General features: G+C 43.0%; 1 protein-coding gene across 1 annotated transcript in view; it reads left to right on the top strand.

Annotated features, from left to right (window-relative positions):
• LOC134530004 (proline-rich protein 36-like) overlaps positions 1-12,588 on the top strand; it is a 258,535-nt gene that overhangs the window by 112,096 nt on the left and 133,851 nt on the right. Inside the window, exon 5 of the mRNA XM_063364530.1 lies at positions 10,652-10,678. Within this exon, the coding sequence (XP_063220600.1) occupies positions 10,652-10,678 (27 nt within the window). The remainder of the gene's footprint in view (positions 1-10,651; positions 10,679-12,588) is intronic.

The raw sequence follows: 12,588 nt of genomic DNA, 5'->3' as shown, positions 1-12,588 counted from the left end.
CGGCGTCCTGGGATATTCGACTCTAGACGCTGGCCTACAAACTGCAGGCGTCGACGAGTTACCTCATAATGATGAAATATGTTTCTCCATATTCTGAAACATTAAATAGTGTGACAACGTGTTAGCACGAAGATGGCACATAGTAAAACTTTTTTGTACTTAAGTAATTTTAAAACGTGAATTTGTACATTTTGGTAAGCAGTGTTTCTGCTTGTAACGTATTCTGTGTCGGAGGCGATTATCTTCTTCGCAAGTCGTTGGCACATAACCGTTGTCTGAGCAGTCGTTCATAAATTGGTGAAATTCGCAAAAAAAGTTTTCTTTTTGCGTGTAGGGCATTTAGTTATAATTTTCATTGTAATTGAGTTTCTTTAAAACTACTTTTACATTGATTTCTTCCTAGATTGCTTAGCTTTTTAATATAATTTATTATTTTATGCATTTGAAAAAACCGGGGGAAATCAGGATTGTTTGCTTTTTTTAATATGGGAATCGCAAAATTTTTTGAATCAGTTCAAATATAGTTCTCCTTTTCAAACAGCTTGTTGTGGTCAGCCAACAGTCAACCAGCTGTGGCATAAGGGGAATCGGTTTCTTCCTTCAATAATCAGTTAATCTGTTTATGCTATAGAGACTGGAAAAATTCGCGCTTTCGATGACCTCTAGGATATACTCCACAACCCTCTACATACTCAGGCAAATGCCACTTGCTCATTGGCTATTGACTCGTGACACTTGTCAACTGGGACGCTTGCGATTCGATACTTTTTTGGTTGAAGGTTTCCAATTGGCTAAAAATCCTTCAGATAAACTGTAAGCCAATCACAGAAGCAATATAAATGTACAGTTGTTTGTATTCTAGCATATCGTGAAACGAATCCGCAAATTTTTCCGGTCTCTAGTTATGCAACAAGAAGCGAAGCATCGTTATTGTTCGTCGCTCCGCTAGTTGCAACACTGTATGTTGCCCGCGGTCAAGTTGAGGTTAGGTGCGTGCAGAGCTGGTAGCTGACCGTGTAACACAGCGCAGCCCGCGGCGTGTCTCGTCCCTCGGCCGCCAGAGCGCACTCGGCGAGTATCGAGCCCGGCAATCGATAGCTCGCCGAGCCGCGTTTACACGCTCAAAGCCCCGCTTTGACGGCCTCTCCGCGCTCTGCGCGTGTAAGCCGGGCTCTCGTCGGCGCGTTGTGCTAGTCCACGGTCCCGGAAACAGGGAAGCTCAGGGAATCGAAAACAAAGTTTCTTCAGAATTTCTAAAACTCAGGGAAATTGTCAATATCTAAGTAAAATAAAGTATCAGTAATTTTTCATACTGTGAGTATCGTAAGGTCTTTATAAGAAATGTATTTCAATCGAAATGCGTGTGCTGTTAGTACTTAATCTATATCAGATTTTTACTGACATCAAACGTAAGGGATACAGGAAACTGTGTATTAATTTGAAGGTGAATAAAATATATTTATAGTTCTTGAACCCGATAAAAAAAATCGACGATTGGATTTGTATTACTTCAAAGTTCGATAAACAAATTTATATTTTTTTCAGATTGGCAGTGTTGGTTACGTAGTGTTTAACAGTGCAAACTGTGTTTTGTGCAGGAATAAAATTTATAGTCAATTTTGTGTGTTATGTGTGTTTGTAGAAACGTGTATTGATAGTAATTTGAATTGTAGTATATGTTGTTTTGCGAGGTAGGCCGAACAGACAGGAGGAAAATGTTTTAAGGAATAGGGGAAAAAAAAACCCGGGTAAACTCAAGGAAATGAACTGATGTAAGAGTGTGGGAACATTGTATGTGAAGAAAAGTCGGCAGGTAATTGAGTCATGGTCACACTTGATTTTCTTTTCACCGAAGCTGGGTAGTTTCTATAGTTGCATTATTAAACATTTTTTTAAATAAATATCTGTGTTAGCGTGAACACAAAGCCAACATGTCCAGCGAGACCTTCATTAGTCGCATCTTCGTCTCTGGCCGAAATGGAACCGGACATCTAAAAAAAACTTGTATCTTTAGGGTATACAGCGGGTAAATTCGCGACTGCCAATACATATTATCAACTTTCTGATTCGTTCATTGTGTGTATTTTCACCGGAAGTCTAAATAACACTAACGCTAGCCTAATTACTAGGGACAGGCATTTTTCGCGAAAAGATCTTACTACCCATTAGACTGCAACAAGGTATACCCGCACCAGCGGTTTCTTCCTTGTGATTGGCGGCTGTCTGAGAAAGAAGCCGTTGCCTTTATTTTACCGAGCCACTCGGGACTGCGTTTTCTTACGCGCTGAACTACTGCGATTGGTCTGGTGACAGTAGATACGTAGAAGCATGCATATTTCGCGAAAATATATTCCGACCAGCTGTGTGTTAAAGCCCTGTAGCATTATCTGTGTCTCGTGGTTGGCTGGGTTTATTCCAGGCGCGTGTCTACTGTCGGCGCACCAATCACAGCCGTCCAGTGCGGAAGCAAACTCGCCCAGAATGGCCCGGTCAGACAGGGCGATGTCTTACTCTCGCAGACGGCCGCCAATCACAAGGGAACAATCGCTAGAGAGGGCATACCTTGTTGCAGTCTAACGACCGACCAGATTATTTCGCGAAAAATGCATGCCCCTATAGATACGTAACTGAAAGAAACGCAGACGATACTACAGTGCTTTGAATTTCAACAAGTTTCGAAATCTTTTCGCGAAAAATGCATGCCCCTACTAATTACCCGTGCGCCGGAAGCGTGAAAATGTGAAATTTCGGGGAACATTTTTTTAGAAAGAGTAGTTACATTTTAGAAGGTTCCCTGAAATGTGTCATGGCGTGGAGTTGCGACAGCATCGGCGCGACACAGACGAAACATGGGCGACGTTTCTGCAACAGCAATTGCTTCCGGCTGTCTCGAACAGAATGTCTTATCTTTTTTTTTTTTTCTGTAGATACACACTTGTACTTTTTTTACTGGCTGTTATTCCGGTTTATATTATGTTTATTTTGTTTTCTTTTATCAAATTCGAAATTGGGTTTTGCAGCTCTTAATGTTCCACTGTAACGGTGTGGTTCAAAACAATTAAATAAGGGATTTAGGTACAAAGTAGTGTTTTTGTATTTGTTGAGGGTTGTGGCAGGGGATGCGTGCTCGATGCAGGGATGTGGGATCGGCAACAGGGAGGTAGAAGCAATCCCTCCATTTCCTCCGGAACTGCCCGGGGGGTCTGCGGATGAAGGACGAGTGCTGTCATGTTGGGAGCCACCCTCCCCCCTCCCTCCTAATCCTGCCGGACTCGGTGGTGACGTATTGACGGGGTTCAACAGCTTGTTACCGCGTTATCGACCGCCCTCCCTTTCCTGCGACCGCCGCAGCTCGCCACTGCTAGCCGCATTTCGCCACAGCTAGCCACATCCCGCCACAATTAGCCACAGATCGCCACAGTTAGCCACACACAGATCGCCACATAGCCACACACAGCTCACCACAGCCAGCCACTGCTGGCCACATTTCGCCACAGTTAACCACAGCCAGCCAATGCTAGCCACATTTCTCCACAGTTAGCCACAGTTAGCCACACACAGATCACCAAAGTTAGCCACAGCTCGCCACAGTTAGCCACAGCCAGCCAATGCTAGCCACATTTCGCCATATTTCGCCACAGTTAGCCACAGCCCGCCACAGTTAGCCACAGCCAGCAATGCTAGCCACATTTCGCCACAGTTAGCCACAGCCCGCCACAGTTAGCCACATTTCGCCACAGTTAGCCACAGCTCGTCACAGCTCGCCAGTCGCCGCGGGGACGTTAGCTAACGTGCCTGGTCGCGAGCAAGTGTGTGATACCTGGGGCATAAGTAACTCTTCCAAACTAAACAAACCGGTTCACCGGCTGCCCAATCAAACATCACTCTTAAGTTATGTGTTAAACGTGCTAATAGCAGATACACTAGAGGCTAATACCCAACAGCTCCACGATTTTTGTGTCACGTAAGTCCGATAGATAACAGACGGTATGCCCGGTATGAACAATGCATCTAATTAATTCAAAAAAGTGACACGAATAACATAATTTTTAAAGTAACATTTCATCTGTTAATTATTTCGGTAGTCACACTTCTTGCCTGTAATGTTAGTATGTAGTTATCCATTTTAGTTTATAGTGTATTTGCTAATACTTTCCCCGACTTGCGGTTGTATTGTACTCAAGACAGACTCTTGTTTCCCCCCAGGCAAGCCGAGGCGTGCATTTCGTTGAATTCAGTGCACACATGTCGTGAGCAGGCAGAAGCTGAACGGCCCGGGTGCCAGTGGTTTGACAATCTTTAAACCACAAACAGTCGCCAAGAACTAAAACTAAATTTAATATAACAAAAACTTTCTTTTGCTATAACTTACACGACACCACTTAAACTAATATAATTTTATTTTTGTTTTTTTAACTGTCTAAAAATCAATGGGTAAAAAAACATGTATCACTATAGACCGGAAAAATTCGCGGATTCATTTCACGATATGCCAGAATCCAAACCACTGTACATTTATATTGCTTCTGTGATTGGCTTACAGTTTATCTGAAGGACTTTTAGCCAATGGGGAACCTTTAACCAAAAAAGTATCGAATCGCAAGCGTCCCAGTTGACAGGTGTCACGAATCAATAGCCAATGAGCAAGTGGCATTTGCCTGAGTATGTAGAGGGTTGTGGAGTCTATCCTAGAGGTCATCGAAAGCGCGAATTTTTCCAGTCTCTATTTATAAACTTTTAAAACACAAAAATACAGTAACTTTTTTGTGCGATGTCTCATTGAGCAGTGCCTGGCGCGGGGCCACCTAGGGGGGGGGGTAGGGGGGGGGGTATTCTCGGCCTGGAGGCGACCCAGGGCGCCTCGTCGCGGCCGGCTGAGCAACACCACAGGCGCCCGTCGTCGGCGCGCCGCGGCGACAAACGAGCCGCGCCGTCCGGGAATAACTCGCCGAGGCTGTCCTCGTACCCGCTCCTGTCTTCGCTGCTGATCACTCCTTCAGGGGCCCGCCTACCCGGGCACACACACGGTGCGCAGGGCTTCAGGAAATACATCATGATTTCAGAACTGCTCAAGATATCAGAGTGGAATCTTATTACGGAAAGCATTTAAAAGTTCGCAGAGGGCCGAAAAGTAGGTAATTTTGATTTCGGATTAAGTTTTTAAACCGTATTTTTAGAATAGTTAAAATGGCTAAAACGCATGTTTTCAGAGTAATGTTTAAGCGTAAAACAACCGGTACTGATTCTTGAAAGCACTTGAGGGACTTGCATTACACTTCTATCTTCATTTCTACGCCATATAATGTTACGGTCACCGTTCATGTGCACGACGAGAAGACTGCGCGCCAGTCCAAGAGGAGACACCGCGCTAGAAGCCCTGACGAGGCGGGCCCCTTAAACAAACACACTTGGACCAAAATAGCACCAAAGTCTCAAAAACACACGTGAATGGGGAATTACTTTTTACAACGTTAATTAAATGTACGATTCTTATTGTAATATAACATTGCCCCCACCCCCCTCTCCCCCCGGCAATACTCTAACAAAGTTGTTGTCTGTATCCGCCCCTGACTCCTACGTGAATCTTTAGTGTTCTCTGATTTCATTTGTTTACATTATAAAAGTACTTCAGTTTTTATTGCTTGATTGTTTGATATTATGGCATCTTTGCGAATAGAGTTCATCATCTTGAGTCCGTTATCACGCACAGATTTGACGATGTTTACATTTTGTGAGGAAAAAAAACTACCATGCCAAATTGTCAACTCGGGGTCAGCGACATATCACATGATTAGAGACCTGTAAAATTCGCGGATTCGTTTCGCGATAGGATAGAGTCCAAATACTTTTGACATTATTTTGCTTCAGTGATTGGGCCACAGTTTATCTGAAGGACTCTGGGCCAATGAAAAATCTTTAACAGAAGAATTAGCGAATCACGATCATTCCAGTCAACAGGTGTTACGAGTCGGTAACCAATCAGCAGATGTAATTTGCACGAGTGCGTAGAGGATCATGGAGTCTATCCTTTAGGGATTTTAAATCGCGTATTTTACAGGTCTCTACACATTATTAGTTCTCTAGCTGTCCATAAAACTGCCGTGGACAAACCTTTCTCGGCACCTTCATACAATACGCTGGTCTCAAGAATATTTTGTGCCGTTCTTATTTTTTTTTATCGATCTCTGCTGACAATCGTAACTCATATTAGTGTTTTTTAAGACTCGTCTTTTTATATCTTCGTATTTTGTAAAATGTAAATGTATCAAGAGTGACACTTACTGTCTCGAGTACCTAAATGAGATTTATGCTGTAGGTTAAGGTACATAAACTAACATTCCTTGTGTTAGGTGCAGTTGCGTCTCGTGCATGAACGCAGTTGCATGTTCGCCCACAGTTGCGACGCTAGGGCCTCCTGGTGCGTGCCTGGCAGGTTAACGGAACGCCCACCAGCCGTCTGCGGGGTCACCTCCCCCCTACTTCCCCCCTCGAGCGGCGAGTGTCGCCGGTAATCGTGTTCATTACCGCCCCTCGCTGAATTGTTAAACGCGCGGGCGAGCCGTGTGTGTATTCCCCCGGCGGCCAGAAGGCTCCAGCCATTTGCGGCCAGATCAAACGGGCTCGAATAATTCACCTGTTACGGCAGCGAGTAGTATGGTCCTTTCCCCCTGCCGTCCCCTCCCCTCCACTCTCCCCCCGGGTTCTCTCGGTCCCTCGCCGCGTAAAACCGTAATGAGGTCTGTTTGCGCGCGGCTGCGGGGCCATTTCGCTAATGAAGCGGCCGGACGGCGCGTCGCTCTTTGAGGAGGGGGGGGGGGGGGCAGCTGTTTGTCCGCCGGCGCTCCGCTCTTTCATGCCTTGTTCCGGCAGTATCGTTGTTGTTTCTGGTCAAACCAGTCGCCAGATAAGCTTCCCCCCACGAGCAGAAATATTTGTTTTATTTTATTAATGCGTAACTATTTTCAGGAGACACGTAAAACTCAACAACGTGAAGCTCCTATGCTTGGGAGACTAGGTCATCTTGTCACAGTCTCCCCTCGAGCCCTCGTTGGTTGTGAGACTGGTCGGGCTATATTGCTGCTCTGCGTTCTGGCTAATCCGAGCTCTTTATAGGCCCCTGCCTACCCGGGCATACACACATACAGTGTACAAAGTTACAGAAAAAAATTGTCATCTAAAAAACTGCTCAAGTTATCAGCGACCATTGAAGATGACCCTGAGTGTGGAAAACTAGTTATGTTTTTGTATTTCGTTTCCAATCTGTGTTTTTTTAGAATTGTTTTCATAGCAATATTTAGGCATGAACCCCCTAGTGGCACTAAAGGGACTTGCATTACACCTTCATCGCCATTTCTCCGCCATATGATGTTCTGGTCACCACTCAGATGTCAGCTGCCCTATGCGTAGGGACCGGAAAAATTCGCGCTTTCGATGACCTCTAGGATAGACTCCACAACCCTCTACATACTCAGGCAAATGCCACTTGCTCATTGGCTATTGGCTCGTGACACCTGTCAACTGGGACGCTTGCGATTCGATACTTTTTTGGTTTGAAGGTTTCCCATTGGCTAGAAGTCCTTCAGATAAGCTGTAAGCCAATCACAGAAGCAATATAAATGTACAGTTGTTTGTATTCTAGCATATCGTGAAATGAATCCGCGAATTTTTCCGGTCTACCTATGCGCGACAGAAACTGCGCGCTGGTTTACAGCCGTGCGTTTGGGGGCGACACCGTGCCAGAAACCTCGCGGGCAGATACACGCCTGACCGGGCGGGTCCCTGGACAGCCTGTCGACGAGGTTCCTTCCAGCCAGTACCGTATTGCGTAGGGGCAGGTATTTCTCGCGAATAAAACTGAACTCCTATTAGACTGCAACAAAGTATACCCGTACCTGTGGTTTCTTCCTTGTGATTGGCGGCCGTCTGCGAGATAAGTAGAGACCGGAAAAATTCGCGGATTCATTTCACGATATGCTAGAATCCAAACAACTGTACATTTATATTGCTTCTGTGATTGGCTTACAGCTTATCTGAAGGTCTTTTAGCCAATGGGAAACCTTCAACCAAAAAAGTATCGAATCGCAAGCGTCCCAGTTGACAAGTGTCACGAGTCAATAGCCAACGAGCAAGTGGCATTTGCCTGAGTATGTAGAGGATTGTGGAGTCTATCCTAGAGGTCATCGAAAGCGCGAATTTTTCCACTCTCTAGAGATAAGTCAATGGCTTATTTGACCGGGCCAATCAGGACTTGTTTGCTTCCGCACTGACTCACGGTGATTGGTGTTGAAAAAATCTACATTGTCCTGAAAGAAACTCACCCAATTAAGAAACACAGATGATGCTACAGTGTTTTAACTTTCAGCTAGTCTCTGAATCCTTTCGCCAAATTTGCATGCCCCTGCGTATTGGTGTTGATGCAGGCTTCACACCACTGAGCCAAGTGTTGCAGTGGTAAGGCACCCGTGTCGTACCCTGGCTTCTGTTCGCCGTGTTTTCCCTCAATCACCCGGCACTGGACTTGCGTGCGCAACTACACGATACACAATAGTGCCACGAGTAGAAAACATTTTCAAATAACATAGTTTATGTTAATTTGAAAATAACAAACACGTTCGTCAATAATTTAGTCACGAGTTATGACCATCTCCTGTTCTTAGCTAACAAACCACCTATGTCACAGCTGAATCATAATACAAATTTTCTTGTAACAAGAATATTAGATTTCACGTTTCGCAGCGGTTTTCGCGATGTTTATCAATCTCTAGAGAAGTTTTAAGTACTTTAACGTGAAGCATAGGACCATAACATTCGAATTTAATACTCAACGTGAAATTAAACTGTTTACTTAATGCGTTTTAATGTACTATCCTTTTATAGTTACATCATAAGTATATGAATTAAAATGATAGAATACGTTAACAGCTGGTAATTGCTACTAACCTTTTTTCCCCCAGTCACGACGTCTTAGGAGTTCAGGCGTGCATGCTTGGTGGCATTGCACCGACCTTATACATCCATATGTCGTAGGCTAATAACAAGTGTAATTCCCATTTTCAAACTATTTTTCATTAAAAAAAATCTGAAAATAGAAAAATTAATCTAAGTATTATGACCAAATGGTGCAAAACCAGCCGCCAAGATTGAATTTGTGCCGTTTCTGTACAACAAAGCTATGAAGATGTAAGTACTTTGGAATCCACAATGGAAGAGTCTAGTCACGCTAACCTCTACCGTTGTACTATGAAATTATCCGAAAAATGTTAATTTTAACACCTATGCAAGGTTTGACAGACTGAACTTGATCCATACGATCAACATTAGCAGCTAAGCTAGTCTTTTCGAGAGTTTTATTTAAAACGGCAAACTATTTACAGTACATTCCCGCCAATCAAGACGCTTCTGAAAGCAACCATTGAAACAATATTCTACTCGTAACCTCACTTCAACACTGTCAGGGAAGAACTGCATTACGCCGGCAATTGAATCATGTCAGGAAGAACGTCTCACTCAAGGTTGTATTCAGTCAGTTTTCTAATGGCGTGAAAGTAACAGCTAAGGCCGGCGTCACACGATGCGTTTATGGCGCTGCGGCTAATACTTCCGCAGTGTTTTTTTAGCCGAATGTTCCTTCGGAAGCTTTTCTTGGTGTGCACAGTGCAGGTATTTCACGTTACACTTAGTAAAGTTGTCAAAACGGAACATTTGAAAACTTGACGCAGAAGAAATCACCGAGTAGGAACTGGCAACCGCAAGGCGTGACTCCGTCCTAACTGTTTCTAAGGCCGACTGGCGCCATCGCGTCGGGCGAGGCAGCTCCGAACAAAAGCTGTGCATGTTAATAACACGGAGCTATTGTTTCCTTCGCTTCAATTCGCAACCGTGCAAGCGGGCCCAAGAGTCACACTCCCGAGGGAAGGCCGCATTTGCCACGCAACGAGACACACAATGGGAGCGCGCAAACAGGCAGCAGCTTTGTCCTGTACGGGAGCCACCCCTAACGCGTGCACTGTTAGCTTCTGCGCTTGTGATGTTGCCTTGCTTCACTTGATTAGGTTTTATGTTACGTTTGCTTTGTCGGCTATGTATCAGTTATGTATGTCCATCCTAGGATTGCTAGGAAAGGTGGTCGCAGAATTAGCATGTTCTGAGAACCAGTTTACAGTGGTCTGGACGTGTGTGCTTCTGCTGCGACCCTTTGGTACGACATAGTTAGTATATTTTGATTAAGATATAATAATTAAATATGTTTTTATTACAGTAATGCAATTAATATATGTATGCATGCTTTTAAACGATCCAATGTTTACATGTTACCTGTGTTGCAAAATTACCTCCCTTATTGCAAACTTACCTTACTGCACAAGTGTTGACTTTTTTCTTAATCATTAAAGAAATTGGGGTATTAAGGCCGTCATTTTGTTATATGAGGTTTATTATATATGTTTGTTTTATGAACAAGTGTTTTTGTATTTTTTCAAATTTATAGTACAATTATAATTCATAATTTATTAGAATTACTGCAAAATTACCTTACTTTACCCTACATATTTGTTAATTTGTATATTAGATGAAAATACTTACATATTTGTTAATTTGTATATTTACATGAAAATAACTAACTATGTTATGTGTTTTTCTTTTCTTGTTTCAGTGTGATAGTGAAGGCGAAGACGACAAGGTAAGAGCAGTGTTTCTCCTTGACTCGTGCCTCTCTTGCAGCTGCGAGCTCTCTTCACGGGCCCAGAGCCGTGTGTCTGCCACATGGGAAGCCTTCTTTTCACAGACGAGAGAGCCAAACATCCGATCGTGCATCTTCGGTTTTTTTTTATTTGTTCATTGTAAATGTTATAGGTTAGCTTCATTATAAATACTTAAAAACATTGTGGACGGTTGATTTGTTTAGGATAGCTACATTGAAGATACTGTGAAATCATGCAAACGGTTACCTAGCCCTGGATAGCTAGCTACATATTAAAAAGTTATTTGCTAAGCAACCATAAAATGATTTTACAGTATTTTTAATGTAGCTATACTTACCTAATATAACCAACCATCCACAATGTTTTGAAGTATTTATAATGTAACTAACCTATCCTAATCGACAGCAAAATTTAATGCCACACCGGTGTACACAATGAGATAGAACGGGGGGAAAAAAAGCGAGCATGAACTTCGGGTAACTTCGGGTGTGGCTCTCTCGTCTGTGAAATGAAAGACTTTCCCTGCCACATACCCCCCCCCCCCGTCTCCCCCGCCCTCGCCAAGCCCCTCCAGGCCGGAGTGGGACCGTGGTCTTCCACCTCGTCGACGCCTCGATCTGCACAGTCCACGACTCTATGGAATATCTGCGCACCCGCGCATTCTTGGATCCACTCCGTCGCGTGTCTCGTCTTTAGTTAGTAGTAGAGACCGGAAAAATTCGCGGATTCATTTCATGATAGGCTGAAATTCAAACAGCTGTACAATTCTGCTGGTTCTGCTATTGGCTCGCAGTTTAACTGGAGCTCTCTGGGCCAATGAGAGACTATCGACCAAAGAAGCGTCGAATCACAAGCTACCCAGTTGAGACGAATCACAATTTAGTACCCAATGAAGACGCGTGTTTACTTGAGAAATGCAGATGATAATGGAGGCTATCCTAGAGGTCATTGATTCCGCGAATTTTTCCGGTCCCTAGTTAGTAGCCATTTACTCTCTTGTTCCAATGCATGATCTCTGTCATAAGCGCTATCCTCGTTTCAGCGTGCTCTCTTGCCAGATTGTCGCCGTTGAGAACTAACGTTTTATACAAACTTCACAATGAAATGACATTGTTTTCAAAATGTTTCTAATTTTTTTTTCTTTTGTAAAGGAAAATTTTGATGAGAATAATTTTGGGAACACATTTTCTTGTATTTCATTTGATAATATTCAATTTTTACCTTAAGGAGCGCTAATTGAAAGACTTCATCTTGGTCTCACTAGTCTTGGTCCAAAAAAATTTTTATATGATTTAATTTTTTAAAAATTTGGCTTTGTTTGTTCACATAACATTGTTTACTGAAATACCTTGTTATTTATAGTTGACCGACTGCTACAAATATGCAGTTTCTCCTGAGAAATAATAATTGGTGTTTATCATTGAAATAATTTTCTTTCTTGCAGAATGACAAGTACTATATTTGTAATAATACTGTCAATAGACTCTATTTTGATAATGAAAAATCAACAAATCAATTTAAAAAAAATGAAACCTATTATAAGTAACTGTGGTACTCAAAATAATATTTTCAATGTTAACAATCTGTTTAGTATCAGTCTGACAAAAGTGGGTGCCAATTACTCTGTACTGCAAACTAAGGTGACATATTATATAGCATGGCTGTCCGTCAAATGTACTTAAAAAAAAACATTTAATTGTGATAAAAATTAGTCACCAGGGATGCCGTAATCGCAGCTGTTTTGACGCTCGAGGAATGGACGTTCCGTTTTGAACGTGTTTTAAATGACTGCTTATTGAATATTGTAGTGAACCTAATATTGGCGATAGTGATTTATTGGTAGAGACCGGAAAAAATCGCGATTTCAATTACCTGTAGGATAGACTCC

This window comes from Bacillus rossius, chromosome 3 (genome assembly GCF_032445375.1).
Source record: "Bacillus rossius redtenbacheri isolate Brsri chromosome 3, Brsri_v3, whole genome shotgun sequence".
NCBI lineage: Eukaryota > Metazoa > Arthropoda > Insecta > Phasmatodea > Bacillidae > Bacillus > Bacillus rossius.
This window is presented reverse-complemented; position numbering and strand designations above follow the sequence as displayed.